At 49.2% G+C, this 18,720-nt stretch overlaps 1 protein-coding gene across 2 annotated transcripts in view; it reads left to right on the forward strand.

The window, feature by feature from the left end:
- IL17RD (interleukin 17 receptor D) overlaps positions 1–16,854 on the forward strand; it is a 63,079-nt gene extending 46,225 nt beyond the window's left edge. Inside the window, exons 3-13 of one of the 2 annotated variants that reach the window (XM_036430788.2) lie at positions 149–274; positions 4,231–4,349; positions 4,845–4,965; positions 7,656–7,700; positions 7,789–7,940; positions 9,268–9,333; positions 10,739–10,793; positions 11,277–11,387; positions 11,622–11,785; positions 14,760–15,744; positions 16,449–16,854. In XM_036430788.2, the coding sequence (XP_036286681.1) occupies positions 149–274; positions 4,231–4,349; positions 4,845–4,965; positions 7,656–7,700; positions 7,789–7,940; positions 9,268–9,333; positions 10,739–10,793; positions 11,277–11,387; positions 11,622–11,785; positions 14,760–15,744; positions 16,449–16,561 (2,057 nt within the window). In that variant the 3' untranslated portion in view covers positions 16,562–16,854. Of the gene's footprint in view, positions 1–148; positions 275–4,230; positions 4,350–4,844; positions 4,966–7,655; positions 7,701–7,788; positions 7,941–9,267; positions 9,334–10,738; positions 10,794–11,276; positions 11,388–11,600; positions 11,786–14,759; positions 15,745–16,448 lie in introns of both variants that reach the window. The other variant, XM_036430787.2, reaches the window with a different exon arrangement.
- The last annotated feature ends 1,866 nt before the right edge of the window (positions 16,855–18,720 follow it).

Consider the following 18,720-nt stretch of genomic DNA (forward strand, 5'->3'; position numbering starts at 1 on the left):
CGCCTTTGGGCTTCTGAGGCCCACACAGTGGATTCGGCCACCTGCAGGCATGCTTTGTGTGACTTGGGAAGATAAACTTGGAAATAATAATAATTAAAAAAAAGGCTTTTAAACGTGACTGTTCTATTCTCCTCCCAACTCTCTCCAGACTGCACCACGTACTTGAATCCAGTGGGGAAGCACGTGATCGCCGACGCCCAGAACATCACCATCAGCCAGTACGCCTGCCATGACCAGGTGGCAGTCACCATTCTTTGGTCCCCAGGGGCCCTGGGTAAGCAGTCAAAATGGGGCCCATGGTGGGGGAGGGGGGTGGCTGGGTGGGTGGTGCCCAGTGTGAGGGCCCCAGACCCCCGGCCTCCAGGGGCCAGGCAGGTCTGACAGGAGCGTAGCGCTGGTTGTTTTGGGCACAGACACACCTCCTGCTTGTGTGCTGGGCATGCTCACGGCTCGAGGCTGTGCCCCGTGGCTCCTCGTTTGCTCCCGTGGCGGTTAAGGAGAGAGACGTGGGTTTGAAACACTTGGCGGTGAGTGATACACGGCCCCGGCCTCACTTGGCCCCGGGGCCTCGGCCGCGGGGGGAGGCTGGGTGGCCCGTCCAGGGACGTGAAGGCTTGGCATCCAGCGCGGACTGTCTCCAGCCTCGCAGATGTGTGCAGGCCCGGCTTTGGCACCTTCTGTGAGTTTTCAGGAAAACCCCAGTTGGTTTCATGAGAAACCATGAAACCAACAATTTTTAAAATGTTGGCAACGAGCTGAATTTTTATTTAAACTGTGTGGGCTGGAGAAACCAGGCTGGAAGGAAGGCAGAGGAAAAGCAAACCCGCGTTATCTGGCCAGATGCAGGTCAGGGCCACGCTGTGTGTCCTCTCTCGGGAGCTGATGGCACACAGGGGGGGTGGCAGAGTGGAATGTGCGGCTGGCAAGGGCCCCTGTCTTCCAGGGGGCCTACGTCTGAACCCAGAATCCCAAGAGGCCCTCAGCCCTCACGGAGCCCCCGCTTCCCCACCTGCGGAGGGCAGTTGACTGCCCCTGGGTTTGCGGTAGGAATTCGAGACACAATACAGTACATGTTTTAGAGAGAGTTCTTAACAAACTGTGGCTATTGCTATCATCGTCAGAACCTGGTCCTTCGGCATTGCTACCCAATCTTAGTATTTAAAAAAAAAAAAAAATCTGGCCAAGGGGAAAATAAAATAAAGGCTGAACTTTAAAATCTGGATGGATGCATCTCAGAAGGACCAGAGTGCAGGAGAGGTGAGTGCAGGGAGAGGGAGGAGGAGTCAGGCCGGTGGGCCTGGCTCACTTATCCGTGTCAGTACCGCCGGGTCTGAACCCACCGGGTTTCCAAAAATAACATTATCTCAACGAGTAAAGACACACACATTCTCTGTGGATGAAAGGGAGGTGGCCGCTCCCTGTAAGGCTAAATGGCCACGGGGTTGGCCTGATGGGTTGCAGCCTCCCTCTTTAGGATGAAAGGAAGAGAGGTGAGCCGGTGGCAGGGAACTGAAATGTGGCCCAGCGTGGCAGAAGGTTGTAGTTTACCTGCATGGTGAGGTGGCTGGGGGGAGGGTGGAGGGAGGAGGCTGGACAGGTCCTGTCTGTTTCTGTGAGGTTCTGTCAAGGAAGCTCTTTGGGAGCCAGAAAAACATATGGGTTAAGAATATTCTGGGTTTGAGTCCTACCTCTGCCATTTAATTTCCTGGGTGACCCTGGGCAAGTCATTTAATGTCTCTACACCTCAGTTTCTTCGTCAATAAAATGGGGATCATGATACCTTTTTTTTTTTTTTTTATGGTTGTTAGGAGGATTTAATGACGTAAGCAATGAGAAGGGGTAAATAAGTTCCTGTAAGGGAAGCTGTCCTATAAAATTGCTGAACTCTATATAGCTACAATCCTATATAATAAAAGGGTAATATGCAAATTGACCGAATGACAGAACAACCAGTTGCTATGATACACATTGACCACCAGGGGGGCAGATGCTCAATGCAGGAGCTGTCCCTAGTGGTCAGGGCACTCCCACAGGGGAGTGCCGCTCAGCCAGCAGCCCTGAGCCAGGCGCATGGCTGCCCACCTCCACAGCAGCGCTAAGGATGTCTGACTGCGGGGAGTGGGCCCAAGCCATCAGTTGGACGTCCTGGACTGCGAGAGGGTGCAGGCTGGGCTGAGGGACCCCCCCTCCCCCCAGGGCACGGATCTCGTGTGTCCTGGGCCTCTAGTATAATAATATAACTGCTAACAGAATTGTGATAAAGGTGTTCCTGTGATTTAAGATTTACATTTGCTGTCTCTTCCCTCCACTCTCAGGCTTGGCAGGTCTTTTAAAAATGAGGACTAGAGCCCTGGCCAGTGTGGCTCAGTTGGTTAGTACATCGATCTGTGCACCAAAGGGTTGTGGGTTCAATCCCCATTCAAGGCGCATACCTAGGTTGCAGGTTCCATGCCTAATTGGGGCACGTACGGGAGGCAGCCGATGGATGTTTCTCACATCGGTGTTTCTCCCTCTTTCTCTCTCTACCTCTTCCCCTCTCTCTAAAATCAATTGAATAATAATAATAAAGACAAGATCCACCTACTCCCACCCTGTACATTAATGTAATTACATTAATTTTTATGTAATTGTGACGTGTAGTATTTAATCGTATTCATTGCTTGGCTTTTGTTAAAGTAGTGGTTCTAGGGGGCATTGCATGAATGAAATCTTAATATAAATGATAAGAATTTGTTAAAAAAAATTTTGAGGGAGGCCCGGCTGGAATGGCCCAGTAGTTGAGTGTCAACATATGAACCTGGAGGTCAGGGTTTGATTTCTGGTCAGGGCACATGCTCAGCTTGTTGGCTCGATCCCCAGTTGGGGGTGGGGCAAGCAGGAGGCAGCCAATCAATGATTCTCTCTCATCATTGATGTTTCTATCACTTTCCCCCCTTCCTCCCTGAAATCAATAAAAATTATTATTATTATTATTTTTTTTAATTCTGAGAAGGAGGAATTGCAAAAGTCTAGTTCTGTGAGATCTACTGAATAGTTGCCGGATCTTATCAGTATGTTTGAACCTCGGGCTAGTGGTCAGCTAGGGTGTCACCCCCTCAGGAAGCTTTGTACTTGGAATATAACCGAGTTGCTACCTGCACACACCGTGTGCAGACTCCCCGGAAACAGGAATCTCTCCTTGCCCTGCCTTTGCCCAGCCCGCCATAAAAGACGTGTTTTTAATCAAATAGTTGGAGGATTGGAGAACCTGTTGGAAAGAGAAAAAGATTTCCCCGGCCTTTGCCATCCGTCATTTTCCCACCTGGTTAATTGCATCCTGTGTAATTACTCTGGCCCCGGGAGGGGAAGGCGGGACACTCTCCTTGTCTGGCGGCAGAAAGAATGCGAAATCGATATCGTGCCAGTGGAGGCCGGCGGGGGGACCTGCAGCTGCCGCTGGACTCCTCCGGTCTCCCTGGGATACGGAGCCCGGCCTGGCTCTTGCGGACATCGGAGCTTAATCCTTTTGAAAGCTTCTAGTCCGACGTGCAGCGGGGGAAGCTCAGGTGGCGGGGGCCGGGCCGGCGCCTTTCAGCGGCGCGGCGGGCGTGCGGGGCCTCTGTGCCCGGCGAGGAGCGCCCGCTGGGCAGCCCGTGGGTGCCTGCCTTTCAGGCCAGATTAGAGCCAGCCCCGCTTTGTGCACCGCACTGGCATGCTCACCGCCTGTTTCATCTCAGGCCCAGGAACCCCTTGGGTGCAGACACTCACTTTGCTGGGAATTTTGCGTGTTGCTCACTGAAACATGCCTGCCAATACAGGACTGAGGCGGAATCACAGTTTGGGGAGAGTCCCTAGGCAGCCGCCTGATTTGTCCGTTGAATACACCCTGGCTGATAATGACCTAGAAATCACGTATTCCACTGCAGACTCTTTCTGACCAGTTGTGACTGGAGTCTGAGCATGTGAGCCCTGCCGTCCCAGAGGCCGGGGGCGGTGGTGAGAGGGCCGGCTGGGGCAGAGGCTAATTCGCAGGGATGGCGTGGCAGAGACGATCGCCCGGCCTGGACCAGAGGGATACGGAGGGTGTGTTTTTCCTTCCTGTGAACGCAGAGGTGCTGGCAGAGGTGCTGGCCGGGGTTAATAATTCCTGTAACTGCTGCGTAGGCAGAGAGAATAGTAATCTGGGAGGAAGGGAGGTGTGTTCCGAAGTCATTAGGCCCACCTTTAATGAAAGCGTTCCGCTCTGCTCAGGCATCGAATTCCTGAAAGGGTTTCGGGTCATCCTGGAGGAGCTGAAGTCAGAGGGGAGACAGTGCCAGCAGCTTATTCTAAAGGACCCGAAGCAGCTCAACAGCAGCTTCAAAAGAACCGTGAGTCGCATGAGGACCATTGTTCCGGGTCTGAATGGGCTATTCAGAGTCTGCGAAACCGGAGAAGGGGGGCCGTGGGGGCCGCCCCACCTGCCCAGGTGGCGAGGACAGCAGGCAGCCCCGCCAGCCCCGCACACTCCCCGCAGCCCCTGCGCGGCCGCCCTCCGGCACCGCTGCCGCAAACACGGCTCCGGGTACTCACCGGACAGCCGTCCCGGGAGCGTCTGGGCTCCTCCCCACCATCTTCGAAGTTCAGAGTGAACAAGCTCTGGCTTCCTTGCCAAAGAACAGACGGCATTGTTGATCTTCATGGTTAGTGAGGGATCCAGACCTAAACTGGATCCAGAAAATACAGCCCCGACTTCCTCCTTCCCTGGGAGCCGTCCCTGGCTTGGGAGCCGTGTGCGGTGACCGTCTGGGCGGACCCAGCTCGCCTGGGTAGGTGGAGGTGGGTCATTTCTCCACGACGTCACCTGTGTTTTTGCTCCCTTTTAGGGAATGGAATCTCAACCTTTCCTGAATATGAAGTTTGAGACGGATTACTTCGTCAAGATTGTCCCTTTTCCTTCCATTAAAAATGAAAGCAATTATCACCCTTTCTTTTTCAGAACCCGAGGTGAGTTTGGTCTTTCTGCCTGGTTCCCATGATGACATTTCTGCTTTTAATTTTCCACAGATCGGTGTTTAAGAAACCCACCAGATACTGGTCTAAAACCAGCATGGTACAGAGAAAAGCAACCTTTAGAATTGAGGTTTGGCCCAGGATGCTGGGAGTCATGTATTAAAACCATTTGATTAAAAAAAAAAAAAATAGGAATAAGCCCAGCTGGCATGGCTCAGTGGTTGAGCCTGGATCTATGAACCAGGATATCAGGGTTCAGTTCCTGGTCAGGGCACATGCCCGGGTTGTGGGCTCAAACCTCAGTGCGGGAGGCAGCCGGTCAATGATTCTCTTCATTATTAATGTTTCTATCTCTTTCCCGCTTTCCCTTACTCTCTGAAATCAATAAAATATATTTTAAAAAATAGGAATAAGAAGTATAAGTTGGTTTTTGGGGTAAAGCATGAAATGATTTCATCTTCTGTCACCAGGAGGGTGGCCTCGGTGATGATTCCCTGTCGTTTTCAGGGTTAGATTAAGAAAAGTAAGCAATGTTCCCGAGATCACCTCTTCCTGGAAATTTATTTATTCTTTCTACTTATTTATTTAGCACATAGGTGCTAGGCCCTGCTTTAATGCTTTCCAAATACTAGCCCAGCTTACCCTGTGACAAAGAATGTAATCTTACCATCTCAGTGATGAGATGTGGCTCACACACAGAGGTCAAAGGGCTTTCTGGAGCTGGAACCCCAGAAGTCTGACTTCAGATCCACGCCCTCCAGCCCTAACCATGCTGCCCGGCCTCCTCTTCATCTGCTCTGCATACAGTGTCTCCCTCCTCTCCCTGAGCCGCAGGCACCCTGAGGGCTGCAGCAGGTCTCTGCCTTCCTGCCAGCCGCTCCGTCTGGCATTCCAGGGTCAGAGGATCCGACACGCCCTCCTGTGTGACCTGGTTGCCCTCTCCCTCCTCCGCGGTGCTTTTATTCTCAACGCCCGTCTTCATCAGTGTTCCCTTTGCGGAACGCTGACTCTGGCTGTTTTCTTCTAGTCCGTCTCTTTTTTGTTTTCTATGCAGCAAAGTTATTTTTATAATAATTGGTCTCATTTTCTTTTTTTAAAAAAGATATATATATATATATATATATATATATATATATTTTTTTTTTTTTTTTTTATCAATTTCAGAGAGAAAGGAAGAGGGAGAGAAAGAAACATCAAAGATGAGAGAGAATCATTGATGGGGACCAAGCCGTAACCTGGACATGTGCCCTTACTGGGTATCAAACCATGACCTCTTGATTCATAGGTTGACACTCAACCCCTAGCCACACCCACTAGGCTCATTTTTCTTAATTAAATAAGATTCCATTGGGAAAAGACCATTAGCACCTAACATATCCTCATACATAACAACCAGAGGGAGGATCCAAAGCATGTGTTCATAAAAAACTTGGCTAAATCAAACCTAGCATAATTTTTTTTAAGTATGGTTTTTAAAAAAATATATTTTTATTGATTTCAAAGAGAGGAAGGGAGAAGGAGAAAGAGATTGAAACATCAATGATGAGAGAATCATTGATGGGCTGCCTCCTGCACGCCCCACACTGGGGATCAAGCCCACAACCTGGGCAAGTGCCCTGACTGCGAATTGAACCATAACCTCCTGGTTTATAGGTTGACACTCAACCACTAAGCCATGCTGGCTGGGCAAGTATGGTTTTTATTGATTCAGAGAGGAAGAGAGAGGGATAGAGAGATAGAAACATTGATGAGAGAGAAGCAATGACTAGCTGCTTCCTCATGCCCCCCCACTGGGGATCAAGCCTGCAACCCGGGCATGTGCCCAGATCAGGAATCAAACCGGTGACCCGGTGCATCAGTTGATGCACACCCGGTGCATCAGTTGAGCCACACCAGCTGGGCAGACTTGGCATAATTTAAGATTAATTTTTCCCGTTGGAATCAGTCAGTGTGTCTCTTTGGGACTGAGGTGTAGGCAGGAGATGTGCTTATCACTATTTCAGTACAGTGACCTTGAGGCTGCCTTTGGTTTTCTTGGAACTGTATGGACCTCTTCCAGAGGGTTCTCCCTAGGTTAGCAACATGGCATATTGGACTAGCTAGTTGGCCTCTCTCACTGTGTTTCTATTGCATTGAAATCGTTTCAAAGTATTGGCTTCGGTGCCTGGTTTTCAGCACGGATGCTGCCACTCCTTAGTAAATGCCTGATGTCACTTTTAGACTCAATCAAAAGGATTTTAAATTAGAAGGCTAGTGAAGGTTAAAATAGTCAGAGACAGTTAACAGGCTCACTTCGATCTCCTGTGCCCAAACCCTTCCACAGGGGGCCAGGGCCAGCATCATTTCTGTTTACAGCGAACGCAGGCTCCAACGTGGCAGTGGCACGAACCCTCCTGCTGCCCGGGGCTGCTGGCCTTGAGACTGTGTAACGCTTGGCGAGCTTTTAAAATCCGGGTGACTCTGTACTGTTGTCATACAGTGACCTGCATTCACGTTTTTAGGTTGTGCACTTTAAGTTCTCATAAGATCCAGCTGAACTGCACCGAACATCAGTGTTCCATCGATGTATTTCGTAGTACCCTTCCCAGCAGCACCCGGTGCCACATATTCATGTTGGTTGAATTGTTGGGCAAGAAAAATGTCAAACTGTCCGATAACCAAAACACATGTCTCTCTGTCAACAGCCTGCGACCTGTTGTTACAGCCGGACAACCTGGCCTGCAAGCCCTGTAAGTGGAGCTGCCCTTGCCTGGGCGGGGTGCCGGCCGGTGGTGTCGGGGGCCGTGGGGTGCTCACGCGGGTCCTCTCTCCGCCCAGTCTGGAAGCCTCGGAACCTGAACATCACCCAGCACGGCTCGGACATGCAGGTGTCCTTCAGCCACGCGCCTCACGCCTTCGGCTTCCGCTTCTTCTACCTTCACTACAGACTCAAGCACGAGGGGCCCTTCAAGCGAAAGACCTGCAAACAGGTGGGCCGCTCCGTGTTTTAAAGTGACCCCCGAGGAAAGGGCAGAGGGTGGGGTGGGAACCTGGTGGAGGAGAGCAATGGTGGGGGGGGGAAAAAGGAACATTTGTAATAATATGAACAATAAAAACTTGTTAAAAGAAAAAAGAAAAAAGAAAACTCAGCTTAAATCCATATGTCATTGCAGCAAGCCCATAGCCCTAACCCCTGTTAAATTAAAATTAGGTGTATGAAATAGTCAATATTGGAGCATTTCTAACCAATAAAATGTCAATTTATTATTTTTCAATAAATAAATAAATAAATAAATAAATAAATAAAGTGACCCCCGAGCCCCCGGCATTTGGATGGTTCAGCATGAACATTAGGTGATGTTGACTCAGCAGTGGGTAGATATTCCAGACTATTATCACGGGGTGTGTCTCAAAACATTTTGCCGTCACCCCTCACTCCCCGATTGCCTGCACCCCAGCTCTCCCGGTGGTGACGTAGCCCGGGAAGGATATTACCAAGGACCCACGGTAATGAGAAGCATTTCTAGTTTGTTCTTCTGTAAGTCAAACATGAACCAGGTGCCCCCTGTGTGGCAGCCACCAAGCTCTGTGCTCATGGAAGCCTTACCACCCTGTGAAGCAGAACTGCTGTTGGCCCCGCTGTACAGATGGGGAGCCTGGGGTCTCACAGCTGTCAGTGGGAAAAGTACATGGAGGAGCCTTGTCACTGGCATTTCAGTGGCTGCTGGCTTTCCACATAGGCCAAGGTTAAGTAGAAACTCAGTGACCAAGTTCTTACCCTGGAGGCGGTCAGAGGGAGTGGGAAAGGTGTCATGGGAGCTCGCAGGACTGCGGGGCCGGCCCTGGGAGCCGTGAGAGATGGTCAGTGGCGGTGGATACCCCAGCGGCTCCCTGGGTGGGCATGCTCCTGGGTGTGTGCAGTGTGGCTTTCCTGCCGGCTCTCACCGCCTCTGACCTTCTGCTCAAGTTAAAATTATGGCACATAAACCCAAACGCAGGCGGGTGACTTCTCTCCCCACCCTTTTATTAAGTAAAGGCTATTCTAACTACATCATTTCTTTGTTTCCAAATAAAATATTCCTGCTGAGGGTACCACCAGCCAAGTGTGCAGTATGACAGGAGTCCCACACTCTCCCAGGCCTTTTACCAAAGTGAAGTTCAGATAAGGTGGCAGATGAGCACAGTGGCTTTCTGATCTGATTGACGGCTCCTGGAAAAAAAAAAAAAATTAGATGAGCTCTTCAGTTCTGGGGGAACAGAGAGGTCCTGATGACCTTTATCCAAGAAGCAAGTTTTAAAAGTATTGTTTCTTTACAGGAGCAAAATACAGAGACAACCAGCTGCCTCCTTCAAAATGTATCTCCAGGTGATTATATAATTGAGGTGCGTATAACTCAAGAAAGGCCTATTATTAATTCTATAGAATGAGTCCAGCTCATTTAAAATCCCAATTGTTGCTGAAACCGGTTTGGCTCAGTGGATAGAGCATCGACCTGCGGACTGAAAGGTCCGAGGTTCGATTCCGTCAAGGGCATGTACCTTGGTTGCAGGCACATCCCCAGTAGGGGGTGTGCAAGAGGCAGCTGATTGATGATTCTCTCTTATTGATCTTTCTAACTCTCTATCCCTCTCTCTTCCTCTCTGTAAAAAATTAATAGAATATATTTTAAGCCGAGACCGGTTTAGCTCAATGGATAGAGCGTCGGCTTGGGGACTGACGGGACCCGGGTTCGATTCCGGTCAAGGGCATGTACCTTGGTTGCAGGCATATCCCCAGTAGGGGGTGTGCAAGATGCAACTGATCGATGACTCTCTCTCATCGTGTTTCTAACTCTCTATCTCTCTCCCTTCCTCTCTGTACAAAATCAATAAAATATATTTAAAAAAAAATTTTTTTAAATCCCAGTTGTTTACAACACTAAATTTCAAGCCATTGAAGGTATGCAGTTATATTTTTACAAGGTCCTTAACTTGCTTTTAAAAAAGTTTATGTGAAATTCATCTTTGATTTTTTAATTAAATATTTCAAAATAAATATTTTTATGTGACCATATAGTTCACATAACCATGATTTAAAACTTCTATATTCCTTCTTCCTTACAAAGGTATATTTTTAAAACTTTAGTTTCTAAAATGTCTTGTTTTAGTAATGAAACAGCAAAGCAAAAGCTATGTCCACTACATCTGCCTATACTTTTCTAGATTTCTGCTGACATTGTCCTGTATAAATTTACATGAGTTCTAAGTTCTGCTTAAAAGAGCATGTAAATAAGAATTTTTTCTTTTCTTCTTGTAATTTCTTTTCCAGTATCAAACATACTGCAAAAACAGGAGTAAAAGGAAAATAGAAAGAGAAATTAAAAATTGTCCATAGCCTTCCTATTCAGAGACAGCCAACATGTCTTAACATTTTGGTAGAAACACTTGGTTCTTGCATTACTCTGTAGCAATGTGTGGTTCTGAGCAGACACACCCTCTTAAAGCATTCAGTAAGATCAGTGGTAAGATGCTATTCAGTTGAAAATTGTTAGAACCTGCAATCACTAGCTGGTTTCATCAATGAACAAACACCCCTTTCATTCATGAAGACATGACTTTTGACTTGGTAGAGCAGAGCTTTGTCTGACCAGAGATGTGTCTACCTCTGCTGGTGAATGATCACAGCGGCAGCCCTGCCCTCCCCCGTTCTCCTTCCTCCCACCCCGCACTGCCCACAGACGACGAAAGCATGGACTCTGTTGAAATGCTATCACTTAAAAATAATAATGTAGCGTCCTCTGTTTTGCAGCTGGTGGATGACACTAATACAACAAGAAAAGTGGTGCATTATGCTTTAAAGCCAGGTAAGGCTTTTTTTGTGTGTGAAACGTTGGCTCTGGACTAGAGTATACATACCAAGGTCTCTGCACCTAATGGTTTTACAAAAACAAACACAACAAAAACTTGAGCTCCTCTCTCTCACGGGCTGTTCCATCAGCTCTGACTTCCCTCCGCCCTCATGTGGATGCCTGGAAGATCAAAGGCAGTGTGGTGTGTGTCTTCTGGAACTAAATAAATAGTCAATTGTCCTCGGGAGAAAAGCGGTGGTGGGAGGTTTCCTTAGGCAAAATTCTCACTCAAAGGCATTTACAGTTAGCAGACTGTTGAACTGTTTCTTCAGAACGAGTCCCTTTTTTAAAATTACCGAACCGACAGCAGAGAAAGGTGGTCAAGGGGCCCTACACCCTGTCATGCGGCTTAGACAGAAAAAGAAAAAGAAAACACGGGTTCTCTTTGAAGCCGTTCCGCTGCTCGGGTGTAACAGCCTTCCCTTTGGGGTTTCCCAGTGCACTCCCCGTGGGCCGGGCCCATCCGAGCCGTGGCCATCACCGTGCCGCTGGTCGTCATATCGGCGTTCGCCACCCTCTTCACCGTGATGTGCCGCAAGAAGCAGCAAGGTTTGTGGGCGGGGTGTCCCCCGCCAAGGGCAGGGCCTGAGGGCTGGTCCCCCCAGGCGGGCATCTGGGAGGGCCTGGGGGCTCCTGGACTCTGTGTGGCAGTGTCACCTCTTCACCTCTTGTTTCTTGACGATGACATTAGGGCCCCGGTCTTAGGGGACAGGACAAAGCGTTGCTCATCGCTGTCCATCTTACCTTCTTTCCCAAATTTAGAAAACATATATTCACATTTAGATGAAGAGAGTTCTGAGTCCTCAGCCTACGCCACGGCACTCCCCCGGGAGAGGCTGCGGCCGCGGCCGAAGGTCTTCCTCTGCTATTCCAGCAAAGACGGCCAGAATCACATGAATGTTGTCCAGTGTTTCGCCTACTTCCTCCAGGACTTCTGTGGCTGCGAGGTAAGGAATCTCAAGTCTCTCACTTAAAAATAAAATTTTTTTAAAAAAAAAATATATTTTATTGATTTATTATAGAGAGGAAGGGAGAGGGATAGAGAGCTAGAAGCATCGATGAGAGAGAAACATCGACCAGCTGCCTCCTGCACACCCCCTACCGGTGATGTGCCCGCCACCAAGGTACATGCCCTTGACCAAATCAAACCTGGGACTTTTCAGTCCGCAGGCAGATGCTCGATCCACTGAGCCAAACTGGTTCGGCAACAAGTCTTTCACCTTCTGTGGGGGGCATGGGGCACATGCTCTGCACCCTCTCCTGGCCACCATGTTCCTCCTCCAGGCCTCCTTAGGGGGTACCTGCCCTCCAGCAGTGCCTGGCTTCCAACTCGGGGTCTGCCTCGCACTCTTTGTCCAGTCTCTTCTACTCATCACTTTTCTCACGCTCAGTTCTATCCCCGACTCACTCCTGCTCAGAAGCTTTGAGTGGCACCCACCTGGCAGGAAGTTGTATGGGGACAAAGGGCAGGCAGCTGCCCAGGGAGCATGTAGTGGGGGTGGGGAGAGGTGGTCACTCGACAGAGCATTGGAAGGTCAGAGAGATCAGGGCAAGAAAAGTAGCAGGTTTGACAAGGTGGGGGAGCTTTGCTAAGAAGGGGAAATAATAACGCATCAAGCGCTTAAATGGTCTGCTGTGGTTTTTTATCTGTTCTTCTGAGTTAAGCTATTCAAACGTAGCTCTTCTATAATGATATAGTGTTAATCTTAGAGCGAAGTTTGACGCTCTCATGGACACGTTTCTTACGAATGCAAGAATTGTACAATAATTATGTAGTTGGATTATTTGTGCCTGCTGGAGGGTTTCTCGGAATCTCCCCATGTGGTGAGGCTGCCCCCTAGTGTAAAAGAAACATACTTACAAGGCTGGGCTGGTTTCCCAATGCAGGGAGGTGGAGAGAGGTTGGCAGATTAGCACATGTGCTAAAAAGCAACAGCAAACGATTGTAATACTGTAGAAAATTTGGAAACTAGAAAAATATGACAAAAAATGGCCTGTAATCTCCACTTGGAGAAACGAGGAATGATGGTTACTATTTGGTGTATTTGCTTCCAGTCTTTCTGCAGAGATGAAGTCATACACACAGTTTTGCATTTTGAATAGGTCGGAGTTATTTTCTTTGTCTCATTTTAATAATTGTTTACACAATTAGCAGCTTTATATAAACTGCAGTTTTAATCAGCCACATGATCCATGTTATTTCAAATTGTTAAACATCTCAGTATTGTACTTCAGTATTGCCTCATTTCTAATGATTTTCCAAAGACAGATTCCTGGAAATGGAATTGCTGGATTAAACATAGGAACATTTTTCAAAATGCTTGGTATAATATCTCTTAGACTTTATAATTTATAACGTTGGGAGAATTAGAGCATGTGTAAGACAATTCATGATTATTTTCAGCAAGTGGAAAGACAGATGTTGAGGGTTTCTTCCCCTTGGTAACACCGTAGAGCAGAAGGCAAAGTCATTTTAGACCCCCTTCCCCCTCAACAGACTGTGGCTGTTGTGTTTGGGTATAACCATCGGGAATTAGTTTCTGAGCTATAGAAAGGAAGAGAAGCCCTAGTTGGCTTGGCTCAGTGAATAGAGCGTTGACCTGCGGACTGAAGGGTCCTGGGATCAATTCCAGTCAAGGGCATGTACCTCGGCTGTAGGCTCGACCTCCAGCCCTGGTTGGTGCACGTGCGGGAGGCAACCAATTAATGTGTCTCTCTTACATTGATGTTTCTCTCTCTGTCTCTCCCTGTCCCTTTCATCCTTTTATTCTCTTAAAAAAAAAAAAAATCAATGGTGAAATACCCTTGGGTGAGAATTAGCTAAAAAAAAAAAAAAAAAAAAAAAAAGAAAGAAAGGAGGAGAAAGATACACTTGCCAAGAGATGATTTCAGTAGAATCAGATGAAAATGGTCTGAGAAGGTGAAGACCTCTGAGGCCTGGTTTTCTTCTCCCATTCTCAGTCTCCCTGCCAGACCCCCTTTGGGGTTAAAGGCCATGTAGGATATGACTCTGAGGACCACTGTGAAGTCATGGTGGGAAGTGCTGGTCACTCATGAATTAACCAAAATGGCCATGTTACTGCAGTTCACCCTCCTCTCCAGCCACTGACCAACTAGTAAATAGCATGGCTTTGAGATGGCTGGGGAGATCCTCTTTGTCAGTCATACTCTGTGGACATGAGTCATCCCAACATTGTGGGTGATTGTGACATCCAGACCTGAACCCCATTTCTCAACCCACTTTGGGGGTCCCTCACCCACGTCCCTCCATCACCTTTCAGCTTTCTCTCTGGACCTGTCCCGCCATGTAGGCAGCCTTGCTCATCAGGTAGACCAACCCCAGGACCTACATTTTCAATGTTCTGCATCACACTTGATAAGTCCCTTGAGGGCCTCACACATGATGTGTCTTAGGCAGGTTGTGAGAAGCTCCGTGCTTCTGTCTTTTCACGAGTAGGACAGGAGCGGTAATGACCCCACATTATGCTAAACCGAGGGCATGATGCAGAGGGTCTGCTGTGTGACCATCACCCATGGACTGTTAGCTGTTCCTCAGGGCCAGGTCACCTTACAGCTGCTAAAAAGGGAGAGATGATGTGCTCTTTTTAAAAATAAATAAATTTATATATATATATATATATATGTATGTATATGTATATATTGATTGATTTCAGAGAGAAAGGGAGAGGGAGAGAGAGAAACATCCATGATGAGAATCATTGATTGGCTGTCTCCTGCACCCTCTCCCACAGGGGATCAAGTCAGGATCCCCTGCATGTGCCCTTGACTGGAATCGAATCTGGGACCCTTCAGTTCGCAGGTTGACTATCCACTGAGCCAAACTAGCTAGGACTGATTTGTAACAATATTTGGCGGCCACATTCCAGGCTGTATGAGTGAGTGTGGGTCCTGTTTTCCCAGGTGGCTCTGGACCTATGGGAAGACTTCAGCCTCTGCCGGGAAGGGCAGAGAGAATGGGTCATCCAGAAGATCCACGAGTCCCAGTTCATCATCGTGGTCTGTTCCAAAGGCATGAAGTACTTCGTGGACAAGAAGAACTACAAGCACAAAGGAGGCGGCCGCGGCTCCGGGAAAGGCGAGCTCTTCGTGGTGGCCGTGGCCGCCATCGCCGAAAAGCTCCGCCAGGCCAAGCAGAGCTCCTCGGCGGTGGCGCTCAGCAAGTTCATCGCCGTCTACTTCGACTATTCCTGCGAGGGGGACGTTCCTGGCGTCCTGGACCTGAGCACCAAGTACAAGCTCATGGACCACCTGCCCCAGCTCTGCTCCCACCTGCACTCGCGAGGCCACGGCTTCCCGCGAGACCCTGGCCTCCCGCGAGACCACGGCTTCCCGCGAGAACACGGCCTCCCGCGAGAACACGGCCTCCCTCGAGATCACGGCCTCCCGGAGCTCGGACACGTCAGCAGGAGGAACTACTTTCGGAGCAAGGCGGGCCGGTCCCTGTACGTGGCCATCTGCAACATGCACCAGTTCATCGACGAGGAGCCCGACTGGTTTGAGAAGCAGTTTGTGCCTTCGCAGCCTCCCCCGCTCCGCCGCCAGGAGCCGGTCCTGGAGAAGTTCGACTCGGGCCTGGTGCTGAATGACGTCATGTGCAAACTGGGGCCCGAAAGTGACCTCAAGGCTGAGGTGCCGGCCCCCGGGTCACCAGAGGGGCAGCAGCTGGGCCCCGACGAGGCCGCGGAGGCCGCGGGCGCCCCGGTCCTGCAGCCCCTGCTGCGCGCCGGGAAGGCCGTGGGTGCCTCGGGCATGCCGCGGGACTCGGGCATCTACGACTCCTCCGTGCCCTCCTCCGAGCTGTCTCTGCCCCTCATGGAAGGGCTGTCGGCGGACCAAACAGAAACGTCCTCGCTGACCGAGAGCGTGTCGTCCTCCTCGGGCCTGGGTAAGGCCGGGGCCCCAAGTGCCAGTGGGTCTGTTTCCATGCAGGCCCAGCGTTTGCTCCTAATTCGAGAAAGTGCTTTCCTGGTTTGGGGGCACACCTCTGTGGCAGTGACACCTGATGGGAAGTAACACAACTGCATTGATAGTTTCAGTGGCTCCCAGGTAATGGGAATGTTCATAGGTGTGAGATGATGCTAAGTTACGGTGAACTGCCCAGTTCCACGTTATGTAATATACAACGAGTGCACTAGGCCACCGTCCTAAACCCCAGAAACATCCAAATACCAAAATGCAGTGGTCCCCAACAGTATTCGATGACCTGGATCTTTGTTGGGACTTGCACTGTTCACCATCCCCATGTCTTTTAACCCACATCTGTTGAACCTGGGTTCAGGGATGCGGTGTTCTCCCCACAGCTCAGCACAGGTTCCAAGTAGGGCCCTGAGGGAGGCCCCATTTCTCCAGGGAGCCCCTGCAGGATGCCGTGTCATCCTTACTGTGCCCGTGACCAGCTGGAGTCAGGCATGCAAACCCTTGACTCACCGCAAGGGAACTGGGGCCTCTTAGCCGCTTGAGCTGTTTGGGATGCCTGCCTCACTTGCCTAAAGCCTGTGGTCCAAACCTAGGGTCTGCCATGTTCTGGTCTGAGTGCCTAGTCTTGTGAGGTGTAGTGATCTGTGTCTCTGCTCTCTCTTCTTTCCTTAGGTGAGGAGGACCCTCCTGCCCTTCCGTCCAAGCTCCTTGCCTCCGGGGTGTGTAAAGCAGAACCTGGTTGCTGCAGCTACACTGGTGAACTCCACGCCGTCGCCCCTTTGTAACCAAACGGAAGAGTCTAAGCATTGCCACTTTAGCTGCCGCCTCTCTGGTTCCCCAGCTCATCTCTCTGGCTGAGTAGCCCACTTGGAGCTGAGGGTGTTTGGAGTGAAATTCGTGCCAGTACTTGTTCTCCTTCCCTTATCCTCAAACAGATATCTTGGCAAAGTCTCCAGTTTTCTAAAACCATGTGGAGCTCGGAAAGGCATGTCCATAAGATCTGACAACAGCTTGCCATGGTAGGTTAGACCTTGGGTTAGAGCCAATCCTGAGAGGTAGAGAGGAAACATAACAAAAAGAAACAGGAAAATACCTGCACTGATCGTTCAGACTTAATTTATCTCTGCAAACATTGCCTGTTCGTTGTTGGCTACTTTGATTTGAAATGCTTTGTAGAAAAAGCACTTTTAATACCTTCACAACCACAGAAATCAACTGTCAGTCTATCTGGAACCCATGTCATTAGGGATGATACTCCTGCCCTCTTTAGGTGTGGGACTTATGATGCCATGGTTGTTTAAAAGGTCAAGAAGGTGACTGAAAATATAATCACCTTTTATAAAACGAGTGTTTATGTATTTGTGGGTGGCGTGACTGGCTGAGGTGGGGGCTGCTGGGCCAGGATTACTGTTTAGACTGTTCTGACTGAGTTGGGCTGGTCAACAAGCAATGGCTCCAGAGCTCAGCTCCCAGGACCACCTCTGGGTCTCAGTAGCATCACGCGAGGGCCCGGTCTGCCTGCCAAGCTCTCCTGGGCTACATTTGCTGCGCTGTATCTCAGATGGTGGTGCCTGGAATTTTATTCTTGAGAGACCGATACACAACTGGACTCCAGTACTGGAAGTTGAGGTTCATGTGTCACTTGGCTTCTGGTCTAAAAAGTTGTGTCCAAAATATTCGGGGTCAGAACCCACTGAAATACAGCCGTGTGTGGAAGTGGTGGCCAGTGAATCTGCTGAACTGGTTTTGACTAATGACAAACCTCTTTTTAAGAAGGTGAAAAGGAGGGAACTGTTCCAAAGATGTGTGTGCTCTTCGAATATTGTCTGAAGAAGTCATGGGACCTGAAATCACTAAGTTCTTGAATCTGAAAGTGTTCTCCCCACAACCCAGCCTGTGACTCATGTTTCACTTTTTGTTTATTTTGTACTCACCAGTGAAAGATTTATCTCTCGTACTCCTTCTTACTGAAAACAGCTATTTGGAGCTTAGAAGGAAAGAATTTTCTATAAAAAAAAGAAAAGAAAAAGGAAAATGTTCTGTTTTTATGAATGACTTCCCGATAGAATTTCTGTTTCCAAAGGGAAAATAGTTCCCTTCTCCTCCCTGTGCCCTTCGGGATGTGAGCACCCTCTCCCACCCTTTTCATAGCTGCTGTTGGACTTGGCACCCTGTTTTCTCAGCATCTACCCCAGGGACCATGTTTTTGCCACCAGCAAAAAGCACTGATGTGAAAGGATGCTGGGAAGCAGCCCGAAGCGGTGGGAGGGGCACCTCTCTTTCCAAGCACATGCTCGGCAGGTGGGAAGGGAAAGATTACACGCTCCTGGAAAGAAGAGGTTTGGGTATATTTTTGATGCAAATGCCACACTTCCTGCTCTGCAAAGGCAGCTGGCAGCTTCTTGGGAGAAGAACGTGATTGTCTGTTCTCTGGCATCGAGTTTCCTGCAGCTGCTCTGAGGGAGAGACAAGTGAGCAGCAGAACTGCCTCCCCCATGGCTGCTTGTTGGAGAAGAGACGTTCCATGTTCATCCCCGTGAAACAGAGGACAAGCACAGAGCTCTTGCTCACATGTGGCCGTCCTGCCGTCCATCCTTGGCATGCTGTGAAGGAGCTCGGGCAGTTCAGACTTGCCAACATACGAACATTATGAGAGAGATTTCTATTGAGACCAAATGCTCCAAAGGAACTAAGGGCCACTTTTAGGATAGATGTTCAGCTTTGCTTGTGAAATGAGGATCTATGCGAAAGTGGCCCCAGTGACAGCATGGAGGAAGGGGTCAGGGGGAGCATTCCTAATGTGGGCAGAGAGCTTGCTAAGTGAACTCACTTATGAAAATGGAAGGGAAAAAGGTGCTAGTCCAAATATCAGGTACTGTTTTAGGTTGGATTTAAGGTTTGGGCACTTATTTTGAAATACAAATATTTGTGATCAACAAAATCG

This window comes from Pipistrellus kuhlii, unplaced genomic scaffold, assembly GCF_014108245.1.
Source record: "Pipistrellus kuhlii isolate mPipKuh1 unplaced genomic scaffold, mPipKuh1.p scaffold_m20_p_11, whole genome shotgun sequence".
Classification (NCBI taxonomy): domain Eukaryota; kingdom Metazoa; phylum Chordata; class Mammalia; order Chiroptera; family Vespertilionidae; genus Pipistrellus; species Pipistrellus kuhlii.